Source organism: Neolamprologus brichardi, chromosome 15, assembly GCF_056152115.1.
Source record: "Neolamprologus brichardi isolate AB-2024 chromosome 15, ASM5615211v1, whole genome shotgun sequence".
In the NCBI taxonomy this organism is placed as follows: Eukaryota; Metazoa; Chordata; class Actinopteri; order Cichliformes; family Cichlidae; genus Neolamprologus; species Neolamprologus brichardi.
This window is the reverse complement of record NC_142118.1, coordinates 2,214,989-2,229,003: the sequence shown is the minus strand read 5'-3', so window position 1 is coordinate 2,229,003 and position 14,015 is coordinate 2,214,989. Positions and strand designations below refer to the sequence as shown.

The 14,015-nt window shown below is 42.4% G+C and overlaps 1 protein-coding gene across 1 annotated transcript; it reads right to left on the bottom strand.

Annotated features, from left to right (window-relative positions):
- Window positions 1–4,058: 4,058 nt before the first annotated feature.
- On the bottom strand, window positions 4,059–12,980 carry gtf2a1 (general transcription factor IIA, 1). Its single transcript, XM_087852033.1, has 10 exons — window positions 12,763–12,980; window positions 10,977–11,078; window positions 9,783–9,960; window positions 9,510–9,571; window positions 8,660–8,735; window positions 8,419–8,540; window positions 7,809–7,913; window positions 6,919–7,203; window positions 5,130–5,219; window positions 4,059–4,472 (listed from the first exon to the last, which is right to left on the bottom strand). Exons 1-10 carry the CDS (start codon window positions 12,790–12,792, stop codon window positions 4,365–4,367), a joined length of 1,158 nt encoding a protein of 385 aa, XP_087708159.1. The 5' UTR covers window positions 12,793–12,980; the 3' UTR covers window positions 4,059–4,364.
- Window positions 12,981–14,015: the final 1,035 nt, after the last annotated feature.

The window sequence follows — 14,015 nt, the reverse complement described above, 5'->3', positions numbered from 1 at the left end:
GCTTGACGTGAGTCTAGGATGCTATAAAAGTCATGCTGCAGCCAAAGACAGAATCTCTGCTGAAAACAGACGAAGGTTTATTGTCCCATCTTCCTATTTTGTCACAGTTTGCTGTTTTCTAAGACTTTGGTAAGCTCTACATGCCACAGCCAACAGGCCCGGCTACTCCACTTGCTACGTAGCTGATTGGCAGTCACCACAGGTTAGCTGGTAAGCAGAGAAAGCTGTAGAGTCTGAGCAAGACATCTCCAGGGTCTCATTATAAGCCTCATTCGCCAGCAGCTCAGATTCTTATGTCTGAGTGCCCAGGAGTAGCAAAAGGGCCCACTTCATCAGAAGCAGCCAGGGATACGCTGCTCCTCCGCTACGTCTATTCAGCGCTGAAGTGTGATATATTGTAGAAGTGACAGTCTGCCCTCAAATCCATTTACAATCAAGTGCAAAAATCTCCATGTAGTTTCTGATTCAGCTTTGATCCCCGACTGCACCACACCTTTATCTCATAATTACCTGAAAGGAAATACGCTGGGATTGTGTCGGTTTGGGTAGGAATTAGAGGAAAAGCCGGGAAAACGCCCATGCTGTGCAAACCCTGACAGTCATCCAGATGGTGGGATATAGAAAAATGGAAAAGAAGATTGGGCGATGCAGATTTGGGGTCTCGTGCAGGTTGCAGCAAATGCATGAAAGTGATCCTACGGAGCTGTTACGCAGCGACAAAGACAGAATGTGCAAGGATTATATTTCAATCAAGGAATCTGAATCGTGCTGAGTTAAAGCCGCATTACAGCACGTTCCCGGAGCACGTGGGCCACAGTGATGAAGAGTTGGATGGTTGGTTCTTGCAGACAACCATGTCTGCCCATTTGTTTGTGACTGTGCGACTCATCCACAAAGACGCCGAACATAAACACAACAACTACATACTTTAGAGAAGTGTCACAGAAAGACTTATGAATGGTGTCTACAGATACTCATGTCTGCAAGGATAATCCCCGCTGTCTGTCAGACAGTAAGCCTTTGACACCGAGCGCCTTTAGCTGGTTAGCAAGTTAGCAAAAAGATAACGGTTTGCTAAAGACAAAAATAACCTTAGTTAGCTTAACTGTAGTTAGCTACAGCTTAAGACCAGATAGATTTAAGACATTTTATGCTCCTTTGAGTTAAATTGAGGGCCAACTTAACAACTTAAACCACAGAAAGAAAAGAAACAAAAATAGTTTGGCTCCTGATGTTTGTCCCGCTTAAAAGAAATTAGTCCTTGTTGTCAACTTTGTCACTCAAAGTTTCAATGGATTCAACTGCCTTGATTCCTAATGTGTAAAATGTGGCTCACTCTCTACACAAAACAATGTGTAGAGAGTGAAGCTTCAGCTATGCTACAAAACTCTCCGTTGTCACTGGTAGCTAGCAGACAGGACTATTGGTTTGAGTGTCTTGGAAACAGATTTAAAATTGAAATGTCAGAGAAAAAACAACCAAAAACATTTAAAAAGTATGAATGCCTTTAGAATTTTCATTAAAGAATAATGAAATGCATATAAGTAATAAACTCATGAGACAGTTGGCTCACTAAATGGGAAGGGGACTGGTATTTGTTAAGGTCTTGCAGTCATGTGACTGCTAACTTTCCCACTATTTCAAATGTGTAACACTGTAGCAGTTACAGTTCTACTAAAGACCAGTCCATGACCACCTGCCAACCACTGTGAGGATAAGATGCATCCTAGTAGCTGCTAGAGGCTGAAGGCGGTCACGATCAAACTGACGGCCATCTTGCTAGAGATTGACGACCCCCTGGCAACCACCGGGAAAAATGTGTGTTGACGCTCACAGAAAACTGATGCTATCTCACGTGCAAAATGAAACCATTTACTAAAGAGTACGCAGTACTGACTCAAAAACCTTTGATTGCCTCGGCCGCTAACAGATTGCCCCAGTGCCTCCTTTGCATGGACGATACCTGGTCTGCACTCACCAACTACTTCCCTAGAAGTGTGACACAAATCGGAAATGGAGACGGTGAATTGGTGAAGCACAACTTTTATACACACATATTTAAACACTTTCTAATGATCTTGGCCAGGAACCCCTCCAGCTGGTAAACTGGAGCCACTGACCTTCTGATTATTAGACTACCTGCTCTACCGCCCGAGTCACATCTAACAGTAGCAGTTAAAACTGAGTCTCAACAGGATTAAACATAGTTTAAAAGTAACTGAAATAACAGTTAAATAGTTTAGTGTTCAAGATGCTCCCACGAGTAATCGATAAATTTTAAAATTTGCTTTTATCAGCGCAGAACCAAAAAGCTGACCAGGTATCACAGAAGGTAGGAAGAAACAGAGGGGGCGGAGTGACACTGATTTAGGCCACAAAAATAATGCAAAAATTAAATTTTAATTTTCTTTCTTTCTTTCTTTTTATGCAAAAGACAACTTTATGTATTCAAAGCACAACCTTGAGTTTGATTCCAAACTTGATTTAGGAAAATTACACGAATACCAACAGTACAGTTCATTAATCATCAGAAGAGCAGAACACACGACAAAATGGTTATAGAGCACAGTTTAATAAGACATCCTTCTCAGTCTAGCATCTGTGACCCCCCCCCAACCAAAAAAACAAAAACTGAACTAAAGTTCATAAAGGCACGCACGACATCTACATATGGAAGAACAGAGCAAAGGAAATAAATCTACTGGGGGCCATGTGTGGAAAGTCTTCCTTTGGCCTTTCATGTAAAAATTTCATAAAATTCAACTAAATCGTGTGAAAAATGTTGTTTCCTCCATCAGGTCCTGTGTCAGGCTTTTCTTTGTGCAGCTAAAAAACAACTATGGAGCCAACCAAGCACCACGTCGACACAACAGTCAAAACACATATATACTTTATTTCAAACTGCTGCAACAGGGGCACTAAAAACAAACTGCAGAGACACACACAACCCCCCCTCGAGTTAAACTCACTTGGATAGAAAATATCCTCAGTTTAAAAGTCGTGAATAAAACGGAAGCAGACGAGAACATATGGTGGACGAAATGGTTTGGAAAACAGCGCCGTGCAGCTTTTATCAGGCTGACATAAGAAGGAAGGAGAAAAGAAAAAGGAACACTTGTTAGATTATAAGAGCACAGTTTGGTGCGGCTTTCCAACCTTAAAAATAAAGAAAAACAATTTATGAACTTTCAGAAATAAATAGAAAAAACAGGACAGACACCAACCTCACTGCTCTGTGACATTTTCAGACTGTGAGAGAAATAAACTGAAACCTTTTCACAGAAAACCAGCGACAACAACACACACACTCACACACACGTGTCTGTACAGTCCCTCTCACACACACACACACACACACACGTCTCTGCGGCTATTGATTAAGTGGACTGACTGACTTCACAACACACTGATAAACCGACAGTGCAAAATTTCCGACGGCTGCAGAGAACTAAAAATAAAAGCAAAGGCGATTCACCAACAGGACAAACTGAGACACCTTTGTACAATCCTTAAATGAATTCAGTGTCTCGCGCTTTTTTATTTATTTTATTCTTAACGTTAAAGATGGAATGAAGCTCCAGAGAAGCCAGTGGGGGGGGTGCTGGGGGGGGAGTTAAGTGCTGCGCCGAAGATAAAAAAAAAAAAGAGTTATTGTAAGGTGATGTTATTTTACCTTCTTTTTTAACTCCTTCATTAAACGCATTTAAAACAATGTTTAAAGAACAGGTCACCTACATAAAAACACTCTGGAGCACCTTTTTCATGAATGTGAATTCACACAGAATTAGGATATAAAAAAAGAAGCCAAAAACAGGTGATTCTGGTCGTTCTAAAGGCAGCGATCTCGACTGGTGGCACTAAGTTTGGACACGAACGTAGACACGAGTCAATCCAGTCAACCGACTACAGTGCATTGCAAAGGTGTTTCTCATCTATGGGGTTATAACGAATGACCTCTGACCTTGTGTGGCAGGGAAGCCGAGGTCACCCTGGTCCTCTACACCTGTATGATGGTGAAATGCTTTCTTTCCAAAGTTAGGGGAATTCTCTGGGGGGGGGGGAGGAGGGGAGGCAGACACGCCTGGAAGAAGAAATAAAGAGAAACGGCGCTCGGCTCACGGGGCTTTTCCCTTCCTCTGTTGGTTTCTTATCCCGCAAGGCTAGTCGAGTGTTTTCTGACTACACCCGGGTTTTACAGTACCTCACAGTCCTTTGGGTTTGTCTCAAGAGTTCTGAGTCTCAGAAACAGTTTCCTGAATGAATCCAGTCACAGGATGTGGAAGGATGCTAAACTGTCTGTTAACTGGATAGAAGGAGTTACAGAGATCCTGCTCCTGTTGCTTTCTCCCGTTCCTTTTTCTGCTTCACCACTCGGCATCCCCGATGGCTTTGGAGAAGACGTAGTCTCTCCCGTTCAGATTCATGATCCCATCCTTCAGGTGGAATTTCCATTTGTTCTTACTTCTGTGAATCTGCAGAGTAAAGAGAAGGAAATGAGTGTTGTAGGCGTCAAGGACAGATGGACATTGTTTCAGCTTACAGTGGACGCAGGCTGATGTCTTTAGCCTCTGCGCGCCGAGCCAGACAAACTCACTGTGGCATTAACCGCTGCTGGAGCCTTTCTCCACTGAATTAGCATCAAATAATGTAACAACTCGATGCTTTGTGATGGGAATCAAAGGCAAACAGTGAAGACTCACATCAAAGGAATGTGAAATTCCTCTTTAACGATTTCTGACATTTTCCCCCAAAAACGAGGAGGCTGCTGTGAAAAACTGTTTAAGCCCCGTCCTTCAATCTACAGCAGCCTTTTCAGCGCCCTGAATGATACTGGCAAACAAAGGCTGACAGCGATGCTGAGTACCAATCACATTAACACGGTAAAACTGCTCTGCGCTGTTATTTTATAATCTCTTTGTTTTCACTGCTTCTGCAAATCTCAGCGTTAACGTCTTTGTCTGGATGCTGATGTGAAACTAAACGAGTCGGATATGCATAAAAGCCAACGGGCCCCAGCGCAGGAGGATCTATATCAAGACATGTCATAAAAGTACCAAAGAGGCACTCGCATATTTATACACAGGCAGGTTTGAACACACTGCAGCCTTTCAGAATATATCACTTCCTACCTTGTCGTACTGGCACACCACTACGTTGTCTGTTTCAAACAGCTCCTGGTCCTCTTCGTCGCTGACGTCGTCTCCACTGTTCAGCGGCTCCTGAGTAGGAAACCAAACCAATCAGATTCATCACAAATGTTTGCTGCTCAGGAATGTGGTTTAAGATTCAGGATTTTCTTTATTTAAACAGTAAAAGCACAAATCTAGATTGCAACAAGTAATAGTTTGATTTTAAACTCGTTCTCCTTTTTGCCTTATACCAAACAGTGCCAAATATAACCTGCTGTGTTATAAAATCTTCTGCAGAAAAGCCACACAAACTACAGAGTAACCTTTGTAGCCACAAACGATTATTTTGATAGTCGACTAGTCACCGATTATTTTTGCGATTAGTCGACTAATCAGATCATCATATTGGACGTAAAACATACAGCTTATTGCACCAGCAGCATCTGCTCTTATATAACTATCATTAGCTTACAGCTTTAAGTGTTTAAGGTCTGTGCTAACTAAAAATAAAGACAAGATGATAGTTTATTAAATTTTAATGAAATTTGCAGATTGTTTCGGTGAAATTTAATAAACTCCTTGCTATCTAAAATATAACAGGACACCGGAGTAAATTCTCCAGCATCTCACACTTCTGATAATCAGCTGTCTGCTTGACGTTTATTCAGCTGTGTAAAAACTATAACTTTAATCTCAGCCAAACCGATTTACTCAGGAACAAATAAAATACTAAAAAAAAGACAAACAATAACATTTTTAAGTTATCTAAGTGACTTATATATCATGTTTAACCTGAGTAGCGAAAGACAGCCGTGGGTATGAAAACGATTTGCGGGAGTCCGGTGTTCTCACGGCTCTAGTTAGCCTAGCCCCCGGCTAGCTATCGAGCTAGTGGCTAACAGACGTCTCCGAAAACGTCGGAGCGCTTTTGAAAATATGTGGTGTCTTTATAAACTGAGCAGATATTTGAGGTTTACACAGCTACATTCTCGCTTGAAAATATGTTAAACGTTTATTTTGTGACCCAGAAAGAATAATAAGCGTAATATTAAAGCTAACTAGCCTCCGCCATTGTTGGAAACTGAGCTGGGCTGCGCTATGAATTCTGGGACACAGCTTCTTCTTCTTCGGGGTTTAACGGCAGCTGGCATCCTTGTACATGCAGTGCTGCCATCTTCTGTTTCAGTCCGTTATTACACTCTTAAATCCTACTACTTATTCCTGCGTCTTTTGTGATCTTACAAAGCTTCAAACGACGCATCGACTATTAAATCTACACTAACAAAGTAGGGCTGCCACGATTAGTGGCAGCCCTACTTTGTAGTGTAGCAATAAGCAGCTTTTTCATTCCCCAAACCTCTGTTCAGCTGGGGCGCTGACCAGATACCTTAAAAAGCAACCCGGATGTATCAGGGTAACAAAGTGCTGCAGAAATGATGCTTTTGTAGTCTAACCCTGAAGCAGCATCACTGTGGCTCTTTCAGGGTGAGAAATAAAAGACTATGCAGCAAGACAGTTGCCACAAACTGATGGTGTTTCTGTTTCGTTGCCCCAACTATGACAACGGGTTTTCTTCTGGCAGGTTTTTGCAAAGCCGCTCCAATCCAACAGCTACCTGTGGAAAGCTACTGCTAGCTACTCTGGAAAACAAAAGCTGTGAAGAGGGGCAGAAACATCAGTGCTACAAGTCTACGGCTTTCTTACTTCATAATAAATGACCATAAAATTCTTGCCTACTGCTACTTTAACGTGCGAGTTTTTGAACACTCTTATTTCCTCCCTCACTCACCTCTTCAACCTGCCCATCTTCTGCTCCATCCTTGTCTTTCTCCTCATCGTCATCTTCGTCGTACTCCTCCTCCTCCTCGTCCTCTTCTGAAGACGTCTCTCCGGTTCCGTCCACCTGCAGCATCATGGGAGGCTGCTGGGCCTGAGGCTGGGCCTGTTGCTGCTGTTGGGCCTGAGGCTGCGCTGAGGCTTGGGGTGCAGTCGCTCCTGGGGCCTGCTGGACCTGCTGGACCTGAGCTGTTGCTGCCTGGCTGGGCTGTGGCGCCATAGCTGCTGCTTGCATCACCTGACGGTAGAAAGGAACTCAGAGTTTAAAAACATGTACGCCCATATGATGTTAGCATTGCTTTCATGTGGGACAAAATAACCAGCTCTTTACTCAGACTCCAACTCAAAGCCAAAATAAGGACAGGACAGCAAAATTGATGCGACTTCAAGGAGCATTTTTGTAGCAAAGATAAGGTCAGCCAGCTAGTCGCCATGTTGGGTATCAAGTCTGTGTTAGCAAGTAAGCTAATGCTGGCCAACAACTGAAAGAAAAAGTTATTAAAGAACAGAATTCATGGAGGGAAGACCTCTGAGCTAATGTTAGCCTGTTGATTTAAAAGCTAATGTTGCAGATTTTTGCAGTGTAGCTCAGTAGCTAGTTGCACCAAAAGTACATCTGAGTGGAAATGCTGTTTGTCAGTGTAATCGGCTAATGTGACACTGACTGATGCACGATGCTTTCACAGTGCAGGTGTTATTATTAATAACAAAGGTTTCCCAGACGCTCCTCTAAAACTAATTTCTCTAAACAACAAAGAGAACAGAAATGGAGGAAACACTACTATAGAGCATAAACTACTTCCATATAAATGAAATGAGTCCAGGAGGAACTGAAGTTCTGACCTGTGTATTGCCTTGGACTTTGTTTCCTGGGGTTAAGACAATCTGCTGCGGCTGTATGATGACTCCTGCTTGCTGGGACAGGCCTCCCGGCAGAGGAGCCAGAACCTAAACAGATATTAGAGAAGGAAAAAAAAAAACCAAACACGACATGTAAACTATTTTAAAACAAGATCTCCACCTGAATATGCACAACACTTTTGCAACATTTTAACTGACTCAATTTAAACTGAATGAATGAAATTTGGCACTAGTTTTGATCTGAATCTGTGTTTTTATTTAGGTAAAGTCACATTAGTGGAGTCATGGATCTATTTCTTTTGGGGTAAGCTCTGAGCAATCAGCATCCTCCCGATTTCCCGGAATCATTTCATGTTTTTCATGGCACTTCTTACATATTTCGAGGTTATTTTTCCAAGAATTGATTCTTCCACTGTGTCAGAGCCACAGGGCCCACAGATATGTAGCCTTATTTAACCTACTTCTCACAAACGGACACTGAACTGATTACGCAAATAAATCAGACGCACCACGACTTTTTTCCCCACCTCTCTCCATTTGGCTTTGTTTTTATGTCATATGCAGCCCTGCCCCTCTGCATGACAGTTCTTACCTGCTGTATTACCGGCGCCTGCACGCCACCAGGCTGCATCTGCTGCTGCAGGAGGATCTGCTGCTGGGGCTGGATGATGTACTGAGCCCCGTTGGGACCACGGACTAACTGCAGGATCTGGCCTGAGACGTCAAAACAAAGCGTGTGGGTGCACGTTGTGTAAATATAGTTTCACACATGAAGATAGTTCGGAGAGAAAGGAGCATTTCTTTGCAATTTAATGCAAATAAACATGTTTTACCTTGGCTGGTGAGGAGCTGTTGGTATTGGGTGACCGCTGTGGGCAAAGCCAGGGTTGCTGCGGTAGCTGCTGCACTCTAGAGGAGGAAAGAAGAACACACGCGGTGACAAGCGTGCAAAATAATACAGAAGCTGAGGATTTCAGGGTTCAAGAATGAAAGACTTCAATGTTAAGTACTTCCTGTTTTTGAACTTCTTTACAATTTGCAGCACTGAACTTCAGATCGCATTGACTGACATGATAAAAGCAGCATGTTTGTCCTCTCGCTGCATCTACAAAGCCACTGGAAAACGATTAAAAATTGGCAAGTGAAGCTTTAAAGAACCGTTTGAGGATTATACAAAAATCACTTCCAGAAAACAGAAAGAAGCAGCAGCAGAGATGAAAGCTTCGTATGGACAGATGCTGCGTTAAACATGTGCTGTTGAAAAAAGTGGAAAAGATTTCCTGCATATTTCACTCGATGAAGGAAAGGCGTGTTTGTCAGTGCGTATTAGACACAGCAGTAGCATGTGGGAGGATGCATTACTGCTGGCTTATACCCACTGCAGTCCTGGCTATTAAAATAGTCCGTTAATCTCTTCCAAGCCCTGTTGCCCCATCCGTGGGACACTTGATCAATCATTCTGGACTAAGGAAGAAGCCTGCAGAGACCCTCTGTTGTTTCTCACTTCTACTCAAAGAAAATAAGTCTGAATTTGTTAAAAACGTAAAATGAGCAGCACTTCGTTCTGTTCATCACACATATGGATATCGCATCACCCATGTCTGCTAATAAACACATTTGCTACTTTTTATATGCCTCCCCGAACAACAGTTTCATTTATTTTCGGTGCTATGATCCACTCACCATCCCCGTTCCACCCATGTGTATAAGCTTAGATTCCTGAACGATGACTTGCTGCTGGGGAGCTGCGGAGACAAACATTTTCAGGTCAATTCCTCATATTTTTCATAAAATGTACAAAGAATGCACACGATCAGTAAGCATTCATTGTTTCCTGTGCCAGTTCGGCAAATAACTCAAAGCTGCAGGCGACATTTTTAGTGCCCAAAAAGGCGTTCACGGGTTTTTGCACTTGTTCAGAAATGTTTTTACCACTGTGTGCCACTGCTGGCTAACCTTGCTGTTGCTGGGGCGGCAGGATGACTTGCTGGGACTGAGCTGGCTGGGTCACCTGCTGGACTTGTTGGACCTGCTGAACCTGTTGTTGCTGCTGCTGTGCAGCCTGCAGGGCTGTCTGCTCGTCAGTATGGAAGCCCTCCACTGCCTTGGACTGCAAAAGCTTGTTCTCCCATAGCTGTAGAGACAAATGGAGGCAGCACAAAGACATGTGTTAGAAAGCTGCCAAAGACTCCATTTAAATCCATGCTAACATGTTTGCAAATGAAAATCTCCATCCAGGTAAATGTTTAGCGCAGATTCTGTCGTTATCGACACACCTGTAAACACATCACACCGACCAGACAATTCTGATCGTTTAAAATATTTTTTTATTTTTATAGTCACAACAACAGTCACCTTCAAGGTGCTTCATATTGTAAGGTACAATAATACAGAGAAAACCTATCAGACGACCCCCTATGAGCAAGTGTTTGGTGACAGTGGGAAGGAAAATCTCCCTTTTAACAGGAAGAAAGCTCCAACACAACCAGCCTCAGGGAGGGAACCAGGTAAAAGAGACTCTGGAAGAGAGCCAGTCATCAATATTAACTAATGGGTCACAAACTCAAAGTGAGGTCAAATAAACTGGTTTAATCCATGAAGCTAAGACTGAATTTTTTGCTTATTTGTGTCAATCACATTGCGTAGGTAGGCTTATGTGCCATAGCCTCCTCTTGAATTGAGCATATCATGCAGTGTACACACTGTTTGAGTTGTCATTTCAATTGTATTCAGACACCACCTTCTCACGGCATACGCAGGTGTTATAACAGTAAAGCAACACTGAAAGTCACACTGGAATATAAGGTGGTGATTGCACCAGAAAACTCATACAGAAGTCGCTGCAAAGCAAATTCTGCAACACATCAGTGGCAGTGAGAGCACCATCCATCAAAGGAAACCATGGTAACCGAAGGGGGGGGGGCACAAGACATGAAATTTTTGTGAGTTAATCAGAAAGTTTCCAGAAGTCTGTTTTCTCTCCATCCAGACAACAACTACAACAGCTTCCAAACTAGGAAGTGGTCAGCAGTTATTCCAAAGCGGAGCGTGCTACAGTACACTTTACTACAAAGAGCGCACACCTCTGCAGGAGGCGGCATTTCCCCTGCAGTTACTATATACAGGCGCAACACTGATAGGGACAGTTACCGTTTTCAGCTCCAGGAGAACTTGCTCATCTACTCCCTCGTCCAGGAACAGCTCTCGCACCTCATTGATCACATCGTCAATCACATTCTTGTATAATTTAGGCTGTGAGGAAGAAAAAAAGAAGAAAAGAGGAAAGAAACTTTTACAGTATGCCGTTTATATTAGAGACACTTTTGCTTTTTCCAGTAAAGCATGAACATGTCTGCTACAGTCAGTATTGATCATTATGAGCTTGGGTTTTATGTCAAAATTAGCCCTCAACAGTGTACTTAGCAAACACACCTCCTCTTTGGGCTTCCCAGCTGCCAAAACGACAACAAAACATTAAGTATACAGCTGATTGTGTTATAATTATCACATTTATTTACGCCTCGCCACACTGACTTTCATTGGTATGACACGGTAATAGTTGTTGCACGCGGGCAGCTAAACTCTAAAACTGCCCCCACTTGAGTATCATGTGTGGGGGTTCGTGCTGCAGCGTTTCCACGGCACTACGTGCCTTGTTATGCTAACCCATATAAACTAGCTCTTTATGTTATTACTACTAAGGTAAACATCATGTCCCCGGGGTCTGAACTGCGCGCGCGCTGGAAAAAGGAAACATAACGTTTATAGCTCCGCCAGGGCCCAACGGTCCCGTCTCAGCGGAGTGATATGAGGCTGAAACAAAGCGACACGCGCGGGCCACCGCACTGCGCTGCCCCGATGTCCGCAGCGCAGACCTCGGTCTCTCCTTCCCTCCCCCTCGGCCTGTCTGCTCCTCACTATTTAAAGCTCAGTCTGCTGTTTATATGTAGAGCCGATGACGTAGCGTCGAGTAGCACCTTCCCATCCCGGGCAGTCTATATTAGAGAGCCAATATGGCTGTATAAAAACCAGGCAGCGAAAAGGAGGAGGGCCAGAACCGAGAGAGAAGGGAGACGAGGAAGCCATTTTACGGAGCCGCAGAGTGCGCGCTCGACAGCCTTTTTCTTTTAAATAGTGTGTGGCGGAATGTGAAGGACATTTTCGGTGTCTTATCTTATCAGTGCTCAGCTTTGGCTAAATATTTTTTGGCTCTGCTGGCAGGTAGCAAGGACAAATTTGATATGGTATGGGTTAAAGAAGTGGTTTGGGACGGCTACCCTGCCTTCTGGTCGTGGAATGGTGGACAATGATGAGGCAGTTGACGACTTTCTACTGAGGAGGCTTTAATATATATATTTATATAAACTATATATATTAAACGCTCAATTCTCTCGCCGTGGATGATGACAATGTGCTTTGCGTACATCTGTATTTCATAAGCTATCCAATAATAAAAGCTTAAATTGACAATTTCTTCCTCCTACGAACAAACAAGCATTTTAGACAACTAACCTGGCAGCTCAAGCGTCCACCAAAAATGAATTTAGCCATACACGCTATTAGACTGTGATCACGTAAAGTAACCTTCCAACTAATGAAAGCTTCAACCTGCCGATAAATCACTAAACTAGAATTACATCTTCATCGCTAAACCTCAGTTTCTACACGTGTTCTTATTTTTACTCAAACACTGCCTCTCTAAAGTAAGCCATTCCTCCTCCGAGATGGTTTCAAATGAAAGAACTACCTAGTTTCGAAAACTAATTATAATGGCCGATTGACTGAAACTTAAGTACTCCCTTTAATAGATATAACAGTGAAGTGTTTGTTAAAGCAGACTCATTTTACTGTAATACATAAAACCAGCTCGTCGACAGCTTTCCAATAACTTTACCCCCATTTCCCCCGCTGACAATCCTTAGAGATTGATCCTTACCACTGGGTTCGAGTTAGCCGAGCTCGCCATTATACGCGTAGTGTAAAAACCACACGGAAATAGGCGAGGAATAGAGCCAAAAATTACGAAAAACGATTTAAAACAACTGGGAAAGATATTTTAAAACAGCCGGCATCACTTTTGTAAATAAAACACAGTTTAGGCGGTCTTATTTACAATCCCGGGCTGCGACTCCCCAGCCGTCCTCCTTCCGTCGTTGTCCTGCTTTATATACTGAGCGAAGAAGCTGCGAGTGCGCGAGACATAGGGCAGGGTCAGGTCGCACATAGCGCGAGATTTCGTGGGGAGTATGACGACCAATCAATAGAGCCGCTCATGGGACATGTAGTTTAATAATACTTTTTTCTTTTTAGAAAACGGAACTGAATCCTCAGTGATCGCATTAGCTTAATGCTCTTAATGCTCTGTGATCTTCTTTATTGAGTCAGGGAAAATGTAAATATTACGAACCATGTGATGAATTAAAAATAGAGGAATTAATTAGATAAAAGTAGCTGGTTACTTAAAATGCTAATAAGAGCCTATTAGCATATAGCTAAGTCATTTTAAATTAACTTATTTCATTTTTTTTCTTTTTTTCTATTCTTTTTCCTGTTTTCCATCATATATTAGAACTGTATGCTGCAATGATGGATGCTCATATTAAATATGGGAAAACATTCAAATAATGCCTTCAGCATATGTACAAATCATGAGCTAAAAGCTCAGGCCTTGGGGTGGCTTTAGACAGGTTTTCACAGGGGTTTCTGAGGGGCTGCCAATCAGAACCTAAAGCAGCTCATTTTAGAAAGCGAATAAACCAAAGACCACTATAGGATAAATACAGATTATTTTTAAACTATGACTCATGTAAAGCTGCACTAGTATAGCCCAACAATAGTAATAAATATCAAGAAATAGTATGTCTCCTTTAATGTTAACAGTTTTATTCAACATGTTTGGAGAAATGCTTTTGTCTAATGGCCAACGTTGGTTGTTGCAGATTAAATATAATATTTTAAAAAATATACATATAGAACAGAATAGAACAAAATGCCTTTATTGTCACTATACAGTTGTCAGTGCCAACATGTTTATAGATGTAACCATTATTAATAGGAAAAACATGATATTCTTATCACATATAATGCATAAAGGCTATTTAAGAAATAGTGCTAATAATTTTTTAATGTATTCACTTGTAACAACACCAACAGTTTAATTGGCTTTTGCACTTAATAGTTGGACCTTGT